Consider the following 24022-nt stretch of genomic DNA (forward strand, 5'->3'; position numbering starts at 1 on the left):
TACTCGCTAGGTTTGCGTAAGGACACTCAATAGCTAATGATTTTTGAATTTTTATTGCAAATTTCTAAATTTAGCGATTCTAACTAAACATTTAAAGAGGTCACAATTACTTAGTTTATTTAAGCCGTTCAATTTGACTTATTTTCACACAACTGACTGTACCACAACCGGCTCAACTTCAGCTCGGAACATGCTGTACGTACAAGCCGTTTTATATGTTTTTGTCAGTGTAATTACTGTCCACCCTGGTTCTACGGTGCGATGGCGTCGCGACAGTTCCCGCCACGATCCGCAGACCTCGCCGCGGCGCGGCAATGTCAAATTGAGTGCTCATTACGACACGGTCATTATCGGTAGAGCACACTCGCAACCCTACCACACACGGAACATAAATTTTATTGTTGTGATTTATCTGGTTGAGATCCGGTCCAGTCCCCTTCGAGCGGTTTCCAAGCCGAGACTTGGTCGCGGGGCTTGCCGAGTTGTCCTGCAGGAAAGCCAGGTCGGTTTGTGTCTTTGGAATTGTCCATTTTATGGCCCCCTTCGTCGGTGCGATTTCTTGTTGAAATTTTTGGAACAAATGGGTCACACGCGAGCCTGGATGGCCTCCGGGGACGCGCGCCACTCCGGCTGACCATCTGTGGGGCGCTAATTGGGGTCGTTTGGATGCACAATTGCAACAGCCGAGTTTAAAATGGTCTCTGATCATCGCCAGCCACTTGGCAATAATCGACGGAGGATGATTTATTGATTCGATGGGAAATTCTCGCCACTTGGGATAGCGTCGAGGATTGGGCCCATTAATCGTTATTGATTGAACGAGTGTGGATCGTTCGCGATCCGGAATTGGAGTGGAGTGTAGCATGACACCCTGGTTGGGTGATGAACTAAGGTCACGTTAGATGTACTAGTAACATGCTTAGTCTTCAAATACTTGACTAAACAATGTTTAAAATTCTTTTCAAAAAGGAAAAAACAACAACAAACACCTGTTGTTCAATAATTTTCAGGATATCCAAGGTAACTTACTCAGTTGAAGGTTTGACAAGCATTAAAATAACAACTTCTTTAATCGTTGATCAAGCTTATAATCTCAGCCAAAGTGTCCATAAAGAAAATCCCCTGATAAGAATCACAAGCACACCGAACGCTGAACGCGAAACTCGCCCGTTCGCTAATGGGCTCAAGTGTCTCAAGTGAGGCGTCAAACACGCATGCCCTGGGTAAGCAAGTGAGATAACCTAGAAGCGAGAGATCTTCATCACTCCAGTAAAATAAAAAAAAACGGACAACGTGCGCTTTCGCTTTCGCGTCGAACCCTGCTGACCGACTCCGCGGCCACAGGAACCGGCCAGCAGAGAGGCCAAGCCACTCGAGCCGCGGCAACGTCAAGTGGTGGACGAGGTGTTGGCAAATTCATCGCGCGCGATCAGGTTTAAATATGCATGCATGTAATAAGCTGCTGAAGCTCTCGTTTTACACGGGGATTACGTTACAGTGCTCTTTTTTTTAACGGTCAATTTAACATTGTGGCACTTTTTCCTCCCAACGCGATCGTGCGAGAAAGATGGCGGGTTCTAGCGTTAAGCACGCGAAGAACTGCGATCGATGGACAGTGATAAGCCGTGCGGTGACAAATCGCTACTGGTTTCATGTCTTGCCACTGTCACAGCTGATCGAGATATCGAACGTTACGAAGCTGGTCACCATACTTTGTGAGGAAAGTTGGAACTTTGAACATCTTTGACGGTCACGACGCGTCGTAAATAAAGATGTATTAGTGAGAGCGTTGACTCCAGCAACCCTTAAGCTCGTGAGTGCTAGTGAACGTAGTAGTGTGTTATTTGTTGATCTACAATCATAACTGACTTTGTTTCGCGAGTCTTCTCTGCTTTTGATGAGCTTTTAAAGTGGAATTGCTCTATTACAGATTACTTCGACCATCTAGTCAAACCACAGCGTCGTCGTCGTCGTCTGGAGCTGCTTTAATTATTCAAATGTGCTCATGTCACTCGTTTCTTCCCCGGGATCGCAACCCAAAGCTTGACACTCCAATCAAGATAAGCCATCGCCTTAAGGGTGGAATGCATCAGCCAGAGCGCAACAGCCGAAGCAGAATTCAACTTGTTGTTGACGACTCTACGATGAGGATGGTGATGTTGATTAGGTTCAGGGAAAATTAGCTTGCACGCACTCACACACACACACTGAAAAAGCATTTAGTCGATGTTCGGCTCACCTGCTTCAGCGTGAGTTAACGACGGCAAAAATCTGTCCACATGATCGTATCAAGGTAGCGAGTTTGAGTTCCATCTAAAATGAAATTCACCTCATTTGCAAACGATTAGAGACTAGCTGCTGCAGCAGCATCAGATGCTTCTGCAGGACAGATTTACTCCATGTGATGAACGGCTTGTAGAGTTGAGGCAAACTTTGACGATGATCTGGTTGAACTTGGTATCTGGATCACTGAGCTACGATTACTTTGATTTGTGAATGTTGAACAGGTGCTCAACTTAGGAAGCAATTAAAAAATCAAACTTAAGTGACATTAATGTACTTTTTTAGACCGGATCTCACTTAAATGTATGTAAACTTTATCCGGATCCATCATTCGATCCATCAGTGATTAGGTAATCAAGACCTTTTTCAAAAGGGGAAGGTGGGACAAGACGACCATATGGGGCAAGAGGAACAATCGCTCGTACGGCAGTACTTTTACAGTTTTGATTATTTCCAGTATGAGAAATTGTTGCTAGCAATTCAATTAGCTGATTCTACTACCACATAACCGCCAAAACGACGTAAACGCCACTGGGCATAAGATTGAATGAATTTTTTTTTCAAATCCTTCGTTTTCTTATAATATTTGGAAAGTACAAAATATGGCTTAGGGTTCATTTTAAGTCTCATTTTATCAAAATGCTATTTTTCCTAGATCAGTAGTGTCCCTACCAATGACTTGCACCAATAATAAAGTTTGATTTAACTTTTGGTTATTTTTGTTGAGAGCTTTTAAAAAAACGTGTTCAGGTGGTGGGTAGTTACGGATTTTTAGTATGGAAAAAATTACGAATTGCTGCAGCAACATATTTTATAGTGAAATAAATACAAAAAAGTATTTAAAAACTGATAAACATTTGTTTAAAAAAGTTGCCCATACAAAATATAGTAATATCATGAAAATTTACTATTAAGCATCTATGTAATATTTTTTTCGTCATCAACGATCAAATTTTTAGTAAAATATTATTTTTTTATCTAAAAATGAAAGAAACGTTTCAAATACATTCTAATCTGAGGTATCTAAGTGATAACAGTTCAAATGTTAGCAAATTAACATGTTGTTTCATGCATAGTTCCTCTTGTCCCAACGGGTTGTTCGTATTGCCCCACTAGTTGAGTAGAACGTACGGAAAATCAAAAATTTTAAAATCATTTTTTTACATTTAAAGACAGGATTTTTTTTAAACTTCTTCTATCAAAGTCTCAGTCAAGACCTGGAATAAGATGATTATAAAACATCCGACAGATTTTTTAACGTTTTTAATGGGTTATAACAAGCATTTCCTTAGCTTGTTACACTTGCCCCACTTTCCCTTAAGTTCAAAACATTGAGGATCTGGCAACGCCTCCGTTTTGATTCGTTCAGCTGCCTCGGTTAAGGCCTGTGGACCACAGATGAAAAGTAGAAACCAAGCATCACCCCTTCGTAATTTTCAAAGGTCATTATTATGATGATCAATACCGACGCCGGCCACGACCAGTGGTAAGACACGGGGAAGTGGATGGGAATGTTAGCCGATACTTGAGTGATGGAGACCGCTAAATCAGCTGCGTCTCCGACAAAGTATCACATCGACGTCGTCGTGCTATCTTGTCGCACCCGCCATTTTGACGTTCCGAGAAAAACGCGTTTTAATGTTTGACGCAATGTAAACAATAACAAACACGTTTTGTTTGGCTCACCATTCTGTGCATTGTCCCAAAGTTTGGTTGAAGTTGGTTGCTGGAGTCCCGAGTTATAATTACAAATGTTTACGGTAGTCTAGCTTGTACGTGCGACAAACGCATCCTGACTTTCCTGGCCTGAAATCCCTTTGGCCTTTTGTCGCACTTACATCAATTTTCATGGAGTGACAAGATAGCACGACAAGATTGAAACTACTTTCATATGTAAAGTGACAAAAATGCACGGAGTTTTTTCGGTTTTTGTTGAATATCTCAGGATTGAAATCGAATTTTGGGGATCTGTGAAGGTCAAAAGGTGAGGCATTGTGAGCTGCACAAAATGGCGTTCTTAACTCAATTTGGCCCAAAATGCACGTACGACAAGTTAGCACGATGGCGACGACATTAGTTTTGAGGGCTTAGTTAGATGGGTATGAGGTCAGGATTCACTGCGATAGGTGATGCGACCATAAGCAATTTGATCATCGGTTGAAAATTTAAAATCTTTGGCAGCCGGCTGCGGAAAGATAGCTATATCGGAATTTAAATATAGTATTAATTTGACCGCGATTTTCCAGAAATTCTTCGCCGGCGTGCCTTCCGATCAACGGTGATGTAGGAAGGGCTTCATTCATTAAAATGATTTTATATCATAAGTCTTGAAACATATTCGACGGCATGCCTTTCGATCATCGATGATATAGAAAGGACTTAATCCAGCAATACGACTTGCTAGTCTCTAAAAATCGGTACGCTTCTATCGAAAACTATAAAAAGAGAACAATACAAAATAAAACTCATCGATCAACGAACTTACAGAAAAACAATGAAAAAGAGAAGGAGAAAAACAGAACTGCACGTCCCCACAGGCACCGCACTAATGATCCATGAACACGATTTTGAATACAGCACAAATAGAACACCACGAAAATCCATCTTCACGGCACTGCAGCTCATCCCAACTATTTGATACCAATATTACAAAAAACTGAAATTTTGTGTATTTTTTAACGAAACAACGAAAGTACGTAGTTTTGTGAAAATGTCCAGTATTTAAAAAAATTTATGACATTTGAAATGTATGACAAAAAACAACATCATTTGATAAGGACCATCCATAAACCACGTGGACACTTTGGGGGGGGGGGTATGGCGATTGTCCACGATCCATTCAAAAAAAATTTTTGTATGGACAATTGTCCACGAAGAAGGGGAGGGGGGGGGGGTAAGAGATTCCCAAAAAAGTGTCCACATGGTTTATGGATGGTCCCATGCCCAAATTGCAATGAAAAATATTTTGAGGCTTTCGAGAGTAAAAAATTGCATCTTCAAAATACATCATGTAACTGTAATAACAGTGAATGCTGCCATCATTCCGATTCCAAAACACTATATTTTTTGATATTCATGATTTTTCATTCGATTATAGCCAATATTTTCCATATAGACAAAATCCCAAAAGCTCTGTGCTTCAGTTATGCACGCCTTGGTTTTGCATCCTCCATATGCGATGCTAATCCGAGGCATGACTGTACTTTCAAATTAAATTCTGTAAAATCTAAACCTGTTAAATTTTAAAATTTAACTTTGACTTAATGTTATTTAACCATATATTTTCTTTTTTTTTAATAGAAATTATCAAAGATATCAACACATTTTACATTTAAGCTATTCTAGTCAAATAAAAAAAATAAGAAATTTACCAATGATAAACTTATTTTATCTGAAACCACAATGGATAACACTGACCTACAAAAATTCACAAAATTTACTGCGCAGGCTCTACTCGAGAGGAAGCAAAAACATTGGGGTCTCCATAAACACGGCTCGTCGCTGTTGCATACAATCCAAAAATTGCGTGCAATATGTAGGAGAAGCGAACAGCACTAATTCTCCATATAAACTTTGGAGAAAAACTTCAAAATGCACTTGTTTCTGGGGACCTTAAAATTCATGCTTTCCCTCGAGTTTAGCCTGTACAGAAATTTTGTCTGTCGGTGTAATGAATTGTGTTAGAAATAAAATTCAGAGCACAACAAATTTACAATTTACAATGTTAAATGATTTTAGTAGAATAAAAGTATGAAATATGAACACTTTGTTCGTGGTTTCTCAATTTCATGAACGCTTGTTCACGATTTTAGGAACTATTTTTTCTCTGTGTACCTAAATTAACATATTTTAAATTCAGTTTTTCGGAGAAAAATTTGTTAACAAAAATTAACTGCAGATGACATTTGACAGTGTTGTCAGATCTTCAATTTGTACACTTCTCTCAAAAGTGCTTTAGGTATTTCAAACTGGTATTTGGTTTAGAAGTATACATTTTTTTTAAATTGAGCTACATGAAATGTTACCCTTCAGTATCTATTCCTCATCCAGATCTACCGTGCTGAGTTCCGTCCAACCAGCAACAACGCTCCATTCATCCGTTGCTTGACTTGAGATGAATCACTTGTAAGCAGCTTAAAATCATTAATAGCACACGCGTACGTGTCACTGGGAGATGAGATTAGAGAAGTTTTCTGTCCAAGTCCACCAGCCTCAACCCGAGCAGCTGTCATTAATCTCGGGCTGTCCCCGTACTTGGTCCAAGTTGCGAAATTAAATGTCATTTACACACGATTGTCGACCTGGCCACGGCTGAAAGGCCTGCTGATGACTACACACAGGCGCCACCACCATTTCTGCCGAAATCCGGACCTAGCCGGGGCAAGTGCAACATCATTTGGAGCCTATAAATCTGCCCACGCGACCTCATCATCATCAACATCGCCACATCGGAACAAGCCGCCCCTAAGCCGTAAAACAATCTGCCCGGGGTCCATCCACCTACAACTCCAACCAACTCCCACACAACGTGTGTGTGTGTGTTCTGCGGGCCGGAAAGAGTGGTCCTCGCCAAGTACGGAACCGCGCGCTGAAGCTGCTGGTGACGAAAAGCCACTTCATTAGCAACATTTGATGTTCTGCGAAATTTGTAAACATTCTGCGTAAACTTCCAAATTTTCCAGTTTTTGAACCATCAATATCGATGGCCAACCCACGAGGACGGAACGGAAGCTCGATTCATTAATTTTAATTACACGAAACCACTAAGAAGAAACACACCTTAAGCAAACAGCACCATCAAGATGGTCGCGAGTCACCATCTTTCTCGCGAGGTTTTCAGCGGCAGCAGCAGGTACTTAAACGCCCCATCTTGGCAGCAGTGTCGTGAATAAGTAGTCTGACACTTTTCGCGCGATTCTACCTTCAGATTCTCCCTCCGCAGATCGACTCGTTTATTGGCAATTAATTGTTACTTAACATGAGCTGGGCCGTAGTGGTGAATCATTTCCTCCCTCCTTTCCGCAAATTGACAGAGTATGATTTGATTTATTGTGAAGCGTGAGGAAACGATTAACGAATCTTGTCAAAAATGAATCAGTCAATTATGCAAGTAGGCAAGCCCTTGTAGTTGATTCTGGAAATTTGATAGCGAGCCTCAAAGTTGAATCATCTTGGGTGCAAATTTACAAATCCTGCCTCACCGGTTATTGCTTTTCAAATGCAATTTGAACAAAGTTGCTCATCACCACCTACGCATCGATTTTGCTACAAAATATTATCATATGTGTGACAGCAATCTGATCAAACTGAAAACGTCATATCGTCAATGTTTTGAACACGTCTTAAAGTTCTTTCAATAACACCGACCAACAAAATTTCTGAGCAGACTCAACTCGAGGGGAAGCATGAACATTGAGGTCCCAGAATCACGTGCATTTTGGTGGTGGCTTTTTTGGTGCCTTACAAATCAAAAATGATATACAAAAATAAAAAAAATCTATAATCTTTTGTAGGAATTTTTTCATCGATTTGTTGTCTTGGGCAAAATTGTAGGTATGGTTAAGGACTACACTGAAAAAAATGATACACGGTAGTTTTTTGTGATTTTTAATTTCACTTTTTGTCACTTAAACTTGATTTGCAACAAAACACTATTATTAGTTTTTTATATGTTTTAGGGAACATCAATTGCCAACTTTTCAGAATTTAACAGAGTGTACAAAAAATCTTTGTTCAAATTATGAATTTTTGAATCAATACGGATTTTTTGTCCAAAAATCGAAACATTGATCGCAAAATTTTTTCGATTTTTTAGGCTCTTTTTTCTCGACCCTCTCCGATTTCAATGAAATTTTGTTGACATAATATCCTAGGCTTATGTAAGCCATCTTTTTTTGTATATGGAGCCAGTTTCACTCGATAATGACATTTGAGAAGGGCGTAATTTGAATATCGCTGTATCTCGAAGTCGTTGCATCGTATCAAAAAGTTGTCGATGACAAACAAGCCCATACTTCCAATTGAAATGTGGTCAAAGGCAATCTTATAGGAAATTGGACGAGCTTTCCGGTAAAAATATTCACGTGACTGAAAAATCAAGTCTGTCATATAGAAATTGTCAAAAACCATAAAAACCAATATTTTCTACATTTTTATTTTTAAAACCGCTGTAACTCCACAAGTATTGGACTTAGGACAGTAATCAATATGGAGACTTTTATTGAAAATTGTCTGAAGAATCGATTCCCGTATTCGGTTTCTCATAATTTTGACGTTTAGAGCACTTTTGAGAGAAACAGTTTCAGTAATTTTTTTTTATTTTTTTTATGTTAGTTTCTCCACCCTGTATTTTTCGTAAGTCTTTTTGTACCATCTTAGGCTATTTTTACAAAAAAAAATAACTTAATCCACCTATGTGGTTGGAGCCTTCCTCACAACAATGGCTGTACACAAGTTTCATCTATTTTTTAGATCCGGCTTCCAAAAAGTACATCGATATCACTTAAGTGGCCATATCTCGAGACAGGGTTGCCAGATCTTCAATGTTTTGGACTCGTTGGAAAGGTCTTTTGATAACCTATCCAACGTTGGGTCGGATGATGGACCCGGACATAGTTTACATACATTTAAGTGAGATCCGGCATCCAAAAAAGTACATCAATATCACTAAAGAGGCCATATCACGAGACAGGGTTGCCAGATCTTCAATGTTTTAGACTCATTGGAAAGGTATTTTGATAACCTAACCAACGTCGGGTTGGATAGTGGAGCCGGACATAGTTTACATACATTGAAGTGAAATCCGGCTTCATAAAAGTTCATCAATATCACTTAAGTGGCCATATCTCGAGACAGGGTTGCTAGATCTTCAATGTTTTGGACTCGTTGGAAAGGTATTTTGATAACCTAACCAACGTCGGGTTGGATTGTGGAGCCGGACATAGTTTACATACATTTAAGTGAAATCCGGCTTCATAAAAGTACATCAATATCACTTAAGTGGCCATATCTCGAGACAGGGTTGCCAGATCTTCAATGTTTTGGACTCGTTGGAAAGGTCTTTTGATAACCTAACCAACGATGGGTCAGATGATGGACCCGGACATAGTTTACATACAGTTAAGTGAGATCCAAATATTTGTGAAAACACATTTTTATACATAACTATTGAACTACTTATCGAAACTTCAATCTGTATAAAACTCGATCTATGGGACCCTAAACCATGTCGAATGCATCAAGTTCGGGTCAAATCGGTTCAGCCAGTGCCGCGAAACATGAGCTAGTTTGTTGGTCACATACATACATACACACACACATACACACACATACACACACACATACACACACACATACACACAGACATTTGTTCAGTTTTCGATTCTGAGTCGATATGTATACATGAAGGTGGGTCTACGACGTTTTTATACGAAGTTCATTTTTAGAGCAGGATTATAGCCTTACCTCAGTGAGGAAGGCAAAAATGAACGAAAAAAATCGTGGGCTCCTCACCTTCTAATTTGACTTCAAGTAAATTTTTTTTTCAAAGGTGGCTAAACAAAAAAAAAGAAAAACTGGGGCTATTAAAAAAAAAAGTTGCATGAAAATAGGTGTAACTTGAAAACGGTGAACTTTATCAAAATTTCACTAAAGTACTTTTTGATTGCAAATTCGATTTTACTTCAAACATACATGTTCAAAAAAATTTTTCAAGATTTTTTCTACACTCTAAATTTTTTTGAAAAGTAGGCATTTGATGTCCCCTAAAACATATCAAAAATAAAAATAGTGTTTTTATTGCAAATCAAGTATAAGTGACGAAAAGTCAAATTAAAAATCACCAATTTTTTTTACAGTGTATTATTTTTTTTCAGTGTAGTCCTACCTACAACTTTTCGCAAGACACCAAATCGATCAAAAAATTCCTTCAAAAGATACAGATTTTTGAATTTTCATACATCATTTTTGAATGGACAGCTGCCAAATTTGTATGGAAAATTATATGGACCAACTAATGATGCAAAATGGCTTATTTGGACATACCGAAAGCACCGAAAAAGTTTCAGCCCGATTAAATACAAAAAAAATCGAATGACCGAAATGTCATAGAATTGCTCATGTAGTAAGTAAATATAGGTCATATAAAAGGTCAGGAAATAAATGACATCTACCATCAAACATCGTTATTAGAACAGAATCAAAAAAATCAAACCATCCACATTAACGACCCCCGGGTCTTTTGTGGTCTCTATTGCAAGTTTCTGCTCGAACCTAGGAGTCCGAAGGCTTGAATGGGGAGAGCACCCAAACCTCTTTTACTCCAAGGAACCTTCCACCCCAGTGTTTGAACTGACGACCTTTGGATTGCGAGTTCAACCGCCGCCATCGATTCCACCGGAGTAGGCTTGGTATGGTGTGTTGTTTGTACTTATGGCATGGAGACAACTCCTACACCTGGAATGTTTTAACGGCCTAACAACCAAGGCCGGGACCGACATTTTACTTCCTCATCCGATGGAAGGTTGCAGCAGATGGGAATCGAACCCAGAATCATCCGAACAGAACAGAATCAACTAAACCCAAAAGATTCGGCCTGAAAAAAGTATATGAATATCATTTAAAAATTTTAAAAAGAGACAGGACTGCCAGATTTTAAAAATTCTAAATTCGTTTTTAAGGCCGACGATCCCACTAATAAGTGAAATTCGGCATCAAAATATAACAAAACTGTCACTTAAGTAGTTTACATGAAACAGCATTGCCGGATCGTCAATTTATTGGAATTATTTAGAAGGTTTTTCAATAACCCATCGAAATATTGATCGGATACAGATAAGTGAGATCAGACTTTGAAAAATTAAATAAATATCTCTTAAGTGGTCAAATCCACAAGTTCAAAAAATTCAACAGCGGCGTAAAGGACCCGAAACCAAGTCGAATGCAACTGGTTTGGTCAAAATCTGTTCAGCCCTTGGTTCAGCCACACGGAGAAAAAAGAGTTCCCAAAGTGTTCAAATCTCATGTAGTGCTGTTTTTTTAAGGTCTTATAAGCTATTGTGTTTCTTATGTTTATAGGACCTAATTAAAAAAAGTCTAGATTTATATGAGTGAGGAAGGCAAAACAAGTTGTCTTCACCATCGTGAAATTTACCCATTTTCACTTCGATGTCTTTAACATTACTGAAAACTATTAATTGGAGTCGGTGAAGTCGGAATCGAAATCAATATTAGTATTTAGAGTCCGGAATTTGGAATTACGGACTCAATATGAAATTAGAAACATAAAAAAATCACTATCATTTGAATTACTGACGTTTTTCAAACGTAAACAAATCCAAATTCCATCACGCTTCTTCATACTGTCACTTAAATTTCCGCAAGACGCCAGTGACAATTTTAAATACCGCACAACGGCGGCGCAACTACGTCAACTGCACTTTTCAACGCAATAAATTTCGGACAACCCTAGAACCGTGGCGTCTCACCGTCCACGAAACGTGTCTTGACCACAAGCTTGCGGAGATTAATTTTCCGCGCTCCAAATAAGACGGGGAAATCAGTGTGAGTGCATTTTCTGGGTGCGAGTGTATTCTTGTTGACACTGGGGAAAATTTCATGTTGGTGTGAAATCGAAAATGGCAGCTAAAGTGTGGCACATGCTTGAGTTCACGTATGCCACTGTGGTTTTACACTGACAAAAAAAGTTTAATTTTTACTTTGACTTGTATTTGCTTCATTTTTGGATTTGTTGTTTTTCACAAATTTAATATTTTTCGCATAGTTTTTTTTACACTCAAAATTATTTAATAATCTTCTCAGTTAACCTCGCGAAACTCAAAGTTTGGTCGTAGCAGCCGGTTGGCATCACCCAACTGTGGTACGGCCGGCCAGCAGCAGCAGTGCCCGGTGAAATTGGTGTGACTTTGAACGCGAAAATTGCCTTCTGATCGATGGTGACACTTTGCGGCAGTCGGCGGCAGCGCTCCGTTTGACATCTGAGATTTTGATTTGGTTGATCGTTCCTGACGAACCGCCATCGTTACGGTAATTAGAAGAAATGGAAAAAACAAACTTAATAAATATATTGCAATTCTTACTCATGTGAAAAAAAAATTGTTTGTCATCCACACTGAAAAAAATGATACATTTAATAATTTCAAATCGCTTTTAATCAAAACTGTCAGAGTGATTTAAAATGTGGGTTGATTTCAGTCAATTTCTGTCAACTCATTCGGCCTAAACAATCTTGTACAAACTTATTTTATATCTTTAATATTTCATATTTTAAACAAATCTAGATTCTTGAATATTGTTTTGAGTTTGCATCCAAAGAAAATGTCCTGCCATTCTCAATGACCATCACAAAAACCAAGACAATATTTCACAATTAAACCCAAAAATAAACAAACACAACTGTTTTGTTTTTCAACCAATTCTCGAAACCACTACCTCCAACGAAACTTTTCCATTCCAATTTCCATCAACGTGTCAGAATCGGCCAGAATCGGTGTGAAAAGTGGAATTTCCTAATCCACGGTGACAACCGCTGACGAGCTGCCATTCGCCGGTGGTGCATTTTTATGGTTAATTTACTTCGCTGCTCGGTGTTGTACTCAGGTTCTGGGTTGTTTTTCGCTTTTTGAAACCTCTTTTTTTTCTCGAAATGACGAAAAACATGTGTGACATGGGTGATTATACGAGCGCTCTGGCTCCAATTTCCAACCTGGATGGGAGGGGGAAGGAAAAGAGGGGAGCTAGGTTGTGAAAATTTCAAGTGGCCATAAAAATGGATGACTGTTTGGAGACTGATTCTGACTTTGACTCTTCACACAGCCAGCTTAGTCGCGGCAGTAGTCACCGGTTTATGGCCGAATGAGATTATAAAAATTATCGCAGTTTTTGGAGCGTTTCCAGAATCATTCGGCCAGAGCCAACGGACGACGCTTGATGAAAGGAAGATTGATGTAATTAGCAGTGACTAGTTTTGGGTTTCAGACTTTTATGGGCCACAATTGGCGCTGGCATGCCTGTTTTGCATGGCCGAGATTAGTGTGCCCCGCAAGTGCCGAAAGATTATGTTGGCGCCATAAATTTCGTTCCGAGAATGTGTGATGAACTTTGCAGTAAAGTGATTTAATGGGGTTGTTTTGAGAGCTGGAAATGGGTTGATTCAAGAAATTTCAGCTTTAGAAAAACTTAAAAAATGCATACATCAGTATTATTTCTAAAGGCAAGATGCCACGAAGGTTTAAATTAAATCCTTGAAAATTGTGCAAATTTTGTGTCTGTCTTCAGATTTCTTAAAAATATATGGTTATAAGAATTATAATCTTTCTCGTACCTCTGTTTCATTTATGTTGAGATTTGCGAAGGCCTGAATTTCTTTGAGCAGATCTAAAAACCCGAAAAATCCAATCCAATTTATCTAACTACTTTAAACCAGTCTTCCCGAAACGCGCGCACGCCGTACACGCCGTACAAGTTTTCAGTGCAGATGAACCTCAAACACACCAGGCTGCCATGTTCGAGTTCTCCCCGCACGGCGCACTCAAGTTTACACGCGGTGTAAACACGGGGTGTACACCTCGGGTACAACGCCGTGCGAGCGAAGAGTGTGTAAAGAGACGAAAAAATGACTGCTTCTCACTCTCTCTGTGGCAAACACTATAGTGTGACTGCAGCGGAGAATGAAACACCACTTTACAGCAGAGGGAGCGTGAGGGAACTATTTTTGTCTCTTTTCGGCGTCGTCAGCTTGCACGGGGTTTGTACCCGGGGTGCAAGGTTCGGTTTTAAACTCGAGGTTCGTGTGCGCGTACAGACTGTACACGGTAGAGTTTAGGTTTGCTTGTACGCGTGCACACGCGGTGCTGGTGTTTGATCGAGTACAGAAAACAGAGAACGCGGTTGAACGCGGTGCACGGGGATCACTGCTTTAAACAAACTTATACTTATTCAAAAATCGACCACACTTCTTGCAATCATATTTGGCTTCGGTTTCTGGATCTATTTTCACAAATTGGGGAGACTGATTATTATATTTTTTTTTTTTGAGACAATCCCCAATCCCCTCCCCCTGCGGTGTCTACGTGTTTTATGGATGGTTTTATACCTACTATTTTATTGATTTTTATTCTGATTACATGTATCAAATACAGTCCACACTCCATTATCCGATTCCTCGATTAACCAAAGTTCGATCATCCAAAGGTTTGTATGGAGCAATTCCAGCCCAAAACAGGAATTTTTAGGTACTTTTTTCTCGACCCTCTCCGATTTCAATGAAACTTTGTAGACATGTTATCCTACGCTTACATAAGCCATTTTTGTGTATGTATAGTCAGTTACACTCGATAGTGACATTTGAGAAGGGCGTAAGTGTTTTAAATATTTTTGTATTTCGTAATTTAAATATTGCTGTATCTCGAAGCCGTTGCATCGTATCAAAAAGTGGTCAAAGACAAACTTGTAGGAAATTTGACGGGCTTTTCGAAAAAATACACTAAAACAAAAAAACACTCCACTTTTCAGAGATTTTTTGATTTATATGTTTAAAAGTCAAATTTGAAGGTGAGCCCACGATTTTTTTTCTTCAAATTTTTTTGTTAAAATAGCCTTAGATGTTACAAAAAGACTCACGAAAAATACAGGATGGAGCAACTTACCTAAAAAAATACAAAAATCATTTACTGAAACTGTTTTTTTTTTTCAAAAGTGCTCTAAACATCAAAATTTTCAAAATCCGAACACGAGAGTCGATTCTCCAGACAATTTTACATAAAAGTCTCCATATTGACCATTGTCCTAAGTCCAATCCTTGTGAAGTAACAGTGGTTTTAAAAATAAAAATGTTGGAAAAATAGGTTTTTTGATGGTTTTTCGGAATTTCTATATGACAGACTTGATTTTTCAGTCTCGAAAATATTTTCACCGGAAAGCTCGTCCAATTTCCCATAAGTTTGCCTTTGACGACATTTCAATTGGATGTATGGGCTTACAGATATAAGCTAATTTACTATACAGGTTACTATACTACACTGAAAAAATATTATGTTTTCAGTTATGAGCAATGTAATTAGCATACTTAGGACTTAGGACAATGGTCAATATGGAGACTTTTATGTAAAATTGTCTGCAGAATCGACTCTCGTGTTCTGATTTAGAAAATTTTGATGTTTAGAGCACTTAAAAAAAACAGTTCCAGTAAATGATTTTTGTATTTTTTAAGATGAGTTGCTCCATCCTGAATTTTTCGTAAGTCTTTTTGTAACATCTAAGGCTATTTTCACAAAAAATTGAACGAAAAAAATCGTGGGCTCACCTTCAAATTTGACTTTTAAACTTTAAAATCTAAAAATCACATAAAAGTGGAGTGTTTTTTTCTTTCAGTGTATTTTATTCAGAAAGCCCGTCAAATTTCCTACAAGTTTGTCTTTGACCACTTTTTGATACGATGCAACGGCTTCGAGATACAGCAATATTTAAATTACGAAATACAAAAATATTTAAAACACTTACGCCGTTCTCAAATGTCATTATCGAGTGTAACTGGCTCCATATACACAAAAATGGCTTATATAAGCATAGGATAACATGTCTACAAAGTTTCATTGGAATCGGAGAGGGTCGGGTACAACCGATTCCCTATTTGACATGGAATTGCACTATGGGACTTTGGATAATTGGATCAAGAACAAAGTATTTTTTCATGTTTTTTTTTATTTTTTTATTTTCTCACTTATAACATCAAATTCGAGTTCTGCGACCCCATTTTAGTCCAATTTGATTGCTTGATTGGCTTAAAAATTAACAAATGATTTTTTTCAGTATTTCATGCATGCCATTTTGGCCGCCATCTTGGATTTAAAAATTCTAAATCACTTTAGAGTAGTTTAGAGGTCATACTTAAGCTCAACAATTAAAAATAAGATAAAGAAAAAAAATCGTGATTCGATTATCCGAAGTTATTTTTTTCTGAGGCCTTCGTATAATCGAGTCTGGACTGTATTAGAACAGATTTATAAAGATCATAAAATCTTTTCGTAACTTCGTAACCTGGTAACCTTTTCAATTTCCGTTAAACTATGCTCTAAGCCCTGATCATGAATTAATAGTCCATTTTTTTAAATGTTTTTTAATCATTTTTATCTCAAACCACAAATCAGATAAATATGTTGAGTCGAAAAGGCTTTTATTTAAAAATGGATTCCCAATAGACGGCAATTGGGACTATTTAAAAAAAAAAAACTCTAGAAAAATATGCTTCATAAAAAAAGTTATAAAATTGGTAAAATCTCTGCCAATTTCTTTAGTTTATTGAATAAAATGAGAGGAATGGTTTTTTATGTCATGATCTTCTCTTATCTGAAATAAACTGAGAGAAATCAAATTCACATTTGAACAAAAATATTCTTTTCCAAATTTCTTGTTTGTTGTAACTTTGCAGGGTTAATTCAAGGAGTGTAGCAATGTTATAGAAAGTTGTATGCCAGAACAAAACTATAATTTATGCACCCAGAACTGGGCATCGGCATACGAGAGGATAAAGAGCACGATTCGGTAGTAAAATGGTACTGTGTGCGGACGGAGAGAATAAATCCCGAAATTACCGAGAGTACTTTACTCATGGTTCATTTTCCAAAAAAGTTCATCAATCAAAAAAAAAGTACCGGTACCGAGACTCGAACCCAAGACCTTCGGCATATTGAACCGTGCCTTTGCCGTATAGGCCCATGGTTCGGTGACTAAGTGGCGGTCGTTTGTCCATATAAGCCACTCATAGGATGAACTGTTCCAATGAACGAATGAACACGCGAGAGGACTATACTCTCGCAATATAGCACTTTCCTCACGTTTCTTTTCGTGAGGACTATCCCCTCGTTCTTTAACTTTGGGTGTGTTATTTGCACTTAACTGGTTATTATTTACAAACAAGCATTTTTTTTTAACCATTTGTTTTAAGTTTTCATCTCTTATGCTCGTATTAAGGCCTTCGACCTTTCTAAATATAAATAAATTCATGAATAATTTTCAAAAAAGAAAATGAACAGAATTCTAATATTAATCAATTTAAAATATTATTAAAATGTTGCAAATATTTTTCAAAGTTTATGTCCCCCTTCAAAATCAATCTGAAAAATCAGGGGGCGGAACTTTTTTTTTTTTCAAAAACTTCGAATTTTTTATGAAAATAGAAGTATAATCAACTGAAAGCAATCGAAGATGCATTTTTCTGCATTGATTATAATATTTAGCATGTTTGGACTTATTTAAAAATGTTTGGAATTTTTATGAAATTCCAATGCACATTACCGCAAAAATTTATGTTTAGCAAAAAAATTTTTTTTTGTCACAACGTGCAAATTTTGAAACTGGAAACCTACTACTGGAAACTACTTTGGTCAGAGTCAAGGGACATAAACTTCAAAAAATGTTGGCAACGACCTAATAGAAGGATTATTTACATCAACAAACCTAAATAATTAACCATATTTAAGTGACGGTCTCTATGTGCACAAAATTAGCTCTCCAGGCCTCGCAATAAACCATTTTTCGTTAACACTTAGATACTTTGAAAAGTAATGCTTGCAGAACATTTGTAGTACCTGGTAGTAAATAAATAATTTTACAACTCTTGTTAATTTAAAATGATTGACCATGAAATCCATGGTTAAGAAAATTAGCCTTCCAAAAAAAAAATTTTTCTTTTGTTTTTCTTAAATAAGTCGAATTGTCATATGAAATTCATTTTTTTTAGGTTTTTAATGATCTAGGAGATTCACAATGCATGCAAAAAAAAATTCAAAAAGAAGGCAATTTTAAACAAAAATCTAACCTCACTGCCGTTTACCAAAACGACACGACCAACAGAGTAACCATTTCCGACACTAATCCAATTGATTTAGTGGTTTCGGTGTGCGGTCAAGCAAAACAACGCCGCCAAAATGCGCCCCAAACATCCCAACCCGCCTTTCTCGTGCCCCCAACTTCCTCCCAAATTTCCCAAAATGGCACCCCCGTAAATTCGCTCGGTGCCCACGATTTTCGACCGGCCGTGTAATTCGAGTCTATATTTAAACATTTTCTAATTTTAACCCACCGCCACCACCAACTTTCCCCCCTGCTGGTGCCGATTTTCCAACCTGCTCGCAAAACCAAAACATTGACGAGCGAAAAGCCATTTCCGAAACGACACACACGATTGACCACATGTTGGGTTTTGTTTAGAACGATTTTTGTGTGTTGTGGAACAGCAACATTAAACAAACCGACGATATTTTTGGCCTAATAACGTTTGACTCACGGCACCAAATTAGAGACGGACTCACAGACACACACACACACACACGTTGGTGCACGACAGAAGTTCATGAGGGAAAATTACTCTGGTGAACGCCGGAGAGAAAGAGAATGAAATCGCAAGCATAATTAGTGAAAATATACACACACAAAAAAAGCAACTGGCTAGAAGTGGACGGGTGGAAATTGTAGCAATTTTCCGACGTCGTTCTGACAGCGGCCATGAGAGCGGAAAATCTCACTTGTTGATCTTTTGACTTGTTTTTCGTTTGAAAGGGTGTGAGTGTTTTGCTACGTGCGGTTTCCAATTTCAGCGAGTTGGTGAGAGTTGGTGATAAATGGGTTCACTAACAAGTTCTCGGGAATGTTGCTTTGGTACCAGCCAGCTTCTATCAAGAAAAAATGTTACATGTTTTACGTGTCGTTGATTGTATCTATCAGTCAAGCCTAGAAAATATGTATTTTTTTAGCCAACACCATAAAAAGAACGTAACTCTTATTTGTGAACTATATAATAGAAATTTAGGCTTATTAATTCTCGTAGGTAGGTACCTAACTAAATTCAATACTTTGAATTAAACTGAGAAACTTTTTTTTTTTATCTTGAAGTAAAAAACAAGTGTTAAAGAGGAAACCAGATTTAGCTGAAATATTTCAGCTACAACTTGTTTCTTTGTTTACAACCACTAAATCATTTTGTACATTTTTGGACCCTTCTAGACAGTTGTACTGCGCATAAATGTCCTATATGCAAAAACAGCAAGCTGAGAAACTCGTATTTAAAATTTATTCCATACATTAGGCTACGTGTTGACCAGGGCAGACGGTAATAACAAAAATCATGCCATTTTAATAACAAATACTGAACAATCCAATTTTGCATATGGGTTTAATAACAGTTTATGTTATCATAACCAAAATTGTTATTGGTCTGATATTGGTTGAAAGCCAAAACAACTTTGGAATAACATTTTTTGGATGATTGGATTAGTTGTTAAAAAAAATAACAAAGATTTATTTGAAGAATAACTTGGTATCAGTCGGTTATTACAATAACAATCAAATAACAAAAAATCATCACGACGGATTACAAATCATGTAATAAATAACATAAAATGTTATTGGTCAAGTATTTTCAAATATCAAAAAATGTTTTTCCCAAGTTATTTCCGTCTGCTCGGGAAGTTTTCGCAAAAAAAATGATTTTCTCCTGATTTCTAGAACAATGTACTGGATGTTATAGGCTCTTTCGAAAAAGCACACAATTTTAAACCAAACTGCATCCATAACTCAAAACCCGGGCAGACGGTAATAACAAAATGTATGTCATTTAAAGAACAAATGCTGTTAAAATAACAGAAATTGTTATGGAATCTTCTTGAAAAATCCATTTTTGCATAAGGGTTTAATAACAGTTTATGTTATCATAACAAAATTTGTTATTGGTCTGATAATGGTTGAAAGCCAAAAAAATACTTTGTTAATTTAATCTAATCGGTATTTATCGGTGAAATCTGACGCAAATTTCAGTTCTCGGTGACCAAAACAATATGGGAAAAAATACTTTGTAACAACATTTTTTGTTATGGAAAAATGCCTCCAACTGTTATTGGGATATTCAGATTAGTTGTTAAAATAACAAAAAATAATAACAAAGTATTGTTCGAAAAATAACTGAAAATGATATTAGTCTGTTATTACAATTACAATTCAATAACAAAAAAATCATAACGACGAATAACAAATCTTGTTTTAAATAACATAAAATGTTATTGGCCTAGTATTTTCAAATATCAAAAAATGTTATTCCCATGTTATTTCCGTCTGCTCGGGAAGCGATGAAAATGCATATGATACATTTATGCGCTCAGAGGCAGTGTTCTTTCAGATGCTTCCAAGAACAATGTCAAACTCCTTCACCTTTTCAAGTTGTTCACATTTCAAAATGGCGTCTTTTTCGTCGTATTTTAGCTATAGCCTTCGTTTAAATGATCCGATTTTCGTTCTCTTGGAAGATAAATGTGTGTTTTAATAAGCTCTAGAAATGTCTTGAAGACACCAACTAGCTACGACATAAAAAAAACTAACTTAATCCACCTATGTGGTTGGAGCCTTCCTCATTTTTTACCAACATTTGGTGATATGATGGGTTTGGACTCAAATTCCATCTATTTCTCAATAAAAAAGTATACGAATTTCACTTAAGCGGTCAAAACGTGAAACTGAGCGTTGCCAGATCTCCAATGTTTTGAACTCATGGGAAAAACTCATTACCTAACCAACGATGGGTCGGATGATGGATCCGGCTTCAAAAAAGTTCATAAATATCTTTAAGTGGCCATAACTTGATACAGGGTTGTCAGATCCACAATAATTCAGACTAGTTTGAAAGATCTTTTGATTACCTATCCAAGGATAGGTTGGATGATAGATCCGGATATAGTTTTCAAACAGATAAGTGAGATCCGGCTTCAAAAAAGTATATTTATGCAAATAAGTGGTCTTAACATGAGACAGGGTTGCCAGATCTTCAATGTTTTGGACTCATTGAAAAGGTCTTTCGATTACCTAACCAACGATGGGTTGGATGATGGATCCGGACATAGCTTACATGCATTTAAGTGAGATCCGGCATCACAAAAGTACATAAATATCACCACTTATATCTCGAGACAGGGTTGCCAAATCTTCAATGTTTAACTAACTAACGACGGGTCGGATGGTGGATCCGGACATAGTTTACATACATTTATATGAGATCCGGCTTAAGAAAAGTACATAAATATCACTTAAGTGGGCAAAACCTGAGACAGGGTTGCCAGAACTGCAATGTTTTGGATTCATTAGAAAGGTCTTTTGATTACCTAATCAACACTGGGTCGGATGATGGATCCGGATATAGTTTTCATATAGATATGTGACTCAAAGTGTCAACTCTGACACTTTTTTATACGTAACTTTTGAACTACTTATCGGATCTTGAAACAATTCAATAGCGCAGTATGGGGAACCAAAACGGATGCAACTTGTTTGACTCAAATCGGACCAGCCTGTGCCGAAAAAACGTGGCAAGAATTTTGAGCACCGAGGGGAATACGCACACACATACACACACACACAGGCATTTGTTCAGTTTTCGATTCTGATTCGATAGGTATACATCAACATAGGTCTACGAGCTGTTTTTCAAAAGTTCATTTATAGGCGACATGTTCTTTTAATTAAAGATATTCTCAGAGTTGATATGATCATGGACCATCCATAATCTACCTGAAATTTTATAAGAATGGTAGATAACATTTTATCTTAACTTCATTTTTTATTCAATTTTTGCTTTTCCTCAACCAAAACCAACAATCCTGTATCTCACCTCATTAGCGGAAAATTGAGTGCAACATTTTTCGCATTGGCATTCGGTTTACGGTTTCTGAGTCATTTTCCGCGAACTTGCCCTCGTAAACGAAAACCTACCTTGCCCCTTTTCTCGGCTGCATCAGCACTCGACAGACACAAACACACGTAGTACAACGTGTCGATCATATGATGGAAGCGCTTTATTTTTAACCCTGAAATTTTGCAAACAAAAATCGCGTTTTGGGAGGCGGAATTCCACGTGTCTGTAGATCAGCGATGGGTGAGAGTAGAGGAAGGGGAGTCCCATAAAATGATATAAACAGTTGCGTGAAAATTCTTTGGTTTATTCAAAATAGAGTAATGGAAGTCATTTTTGTCATCATGTCTTGCTGAAACTTACTGTTCAATGTTTTGTGCCTTTTTATTCTTTTTTGTTCTTAAACATACACAAAAAATCGAAAACAGTGCTTCTTCCCCTTGCAGCATCTCTCTAAAAAAACGGTTTGTTTATGGCCATTCCGGGATCGGCGCACGTTTCGACGGCATTCCGTGGCAGCAGTTTGGCCCGGATGACGCCCGGATCGTCACACCGGGCTGCGAAAAATAAACAAAACCTGGCAGAATACATCATCGATTAACTAGGGAAGGGTGCTGCAGCTACCGGGTTTTGGCCTGGGACCGGGAACATCATCACAGGCCGTGTGTTGGTAAACGATCGCTAGCATGGCGTCGACGGTCTAAATTTAGCCCAGTGACGGAAAGTCTGGCACACACCGGGCCAGGCCCCGTGGCGCACCGACGCGGTGCACCTGAGCTGGGATGTGTAATCGCCGAGAAGCTGGTTGATCTTGTGTTGCAGAACTAAAAACAGTACACCTTTGTTATGATATGAATGACGCTGAAAAATCAAAGTTAAAATCACAAAATAAAAATGTGAGCAATTCTCTACGAAATCAGTCTTTTTTTTAGAATTTTAATTTTTGTATTTTTTAATCCGAATGAAACTTTATTCGTGCCTTCGATATGCCCAAAGAAGCCATTTTACATCATTACTTTGTCCATATAATTTTCCATACAAATTTGGCAGCTGTCCATACAAAAACCATTTATGAAAATTCAAAATTCTGTATCTTTTGAAGGAATTTTCTGATCGATTTGGTGTCTTGGGTAAAGTTGTAGGTATGGATACGGACTACACTGAAAAATCATGATACAAGGTAAATGTTTTTTGATGATTTTTTAATTAAAAAAAACACCTTTTTATTTTTTTTTTCATTTTTAATATGTTTTAGAGGACATCAAATGCCAACTTTTCAGAAATTTCCAGGTTGTGCAAAAAATCTTCGACCGAGTTATGAATTTTTTAATCAATACTGATTTTTTCAAAAAATCGAAAAATTGGTCGCAAAAATTTTTCAATTTCATTTTTCGACGTATAACAAAATTTGCAATCAAAAAGTACTCTTAAGAAATTTTGATAAAGTGCATCGTTTTCAAGGTAAGCCCATTTTTAGATAACTTTTTTTTAAATAGTCGCAGGTTTTCATTTTTTTAAATAAGCGCATATGTTTGCCCACTTTTGAAAACAATTTTTTTGAAAAGCTGAGAAAATTCTCCATATTTTACTTTTTTATGATCCTCAGTTGCTGAGCTATTGCCATGCAAAGGTTTAAAAACAGGAAAATTGATGATTTCCATGTCCCACCTAACCAACCCACCATTTTCTAACGTCGATATCTCGGCAACTAATGGTCCGATTTACAATGTTAAAATATGAAACATTCGTGAAATTTTCCAATCTTTTCGAAAACTATATTTTCAAAATTTTTAAACCAAGACTTACATTTTAAAAGGGCGTAATATTGAATATTTGGCCCTTTTGATATGTTAGTCTTGTTTTAATTTAATAGTTGCTGAGATATAAACATAAGAAAACGGTGGGTTGTTTGGGTGAACCTTTGAAAACATCAATTTTCATGTTTTTAAACCTTTGCATGGCAATATCTCAGCAACTGAGGGTCGTATCAACAAAGTTCAAAAAAGCAAAATATAGAAAATTTTCTCAGCTTTTCAAAAATATTTTTTT

The 24022-nt window shown here is 37.3% G+C and overlaps 1 protein-coding gene across 3 annotated transcripts in view; it reads left to right on the forward strand.

The window, feature by feature from the left end:
• LOC120428676 (uncharacterized protein DDB_G0271670-like) overlaps positions 1-24022 on the forward strand; it is a 119116-nt gene that overhangs the window by 83809 nt on the left and 11285 nt on the right. For 2 of the 3 annotated variants that reach the window (XM_052709906.1, XM_052709905.1), the window contains exon 5: positions 12103-12280. The exons of the other annotated variant lie outside the window; for it this stretch is intronic. In XM_052709906.1, the coding sequence (XP_052565866.1) occupies positions 12103-12134 (32 nt within the window). In that variant the 3' untranslated portion in view covers positions 12135-12280. Of the gene's footprint in view, positions 1-12102; positions 12281-24022 lie in introns of those variants that run through there. 3 annotated transcript variants of the gene reach the window in all.

The sequence above is a fragment of the Culex pipiens genome, chromosome 3, assembly GCF_016801865.2.
Source record: "Culex pipiens pallens isolate TS chromosome 3, TS_CPP_V2, whole genome shotgun sequence".
NCBI lineage: Eukaryota > Metazoa > Arthropoda > Insecta > Diptera > Culicidae > Culex > Culex pipiens.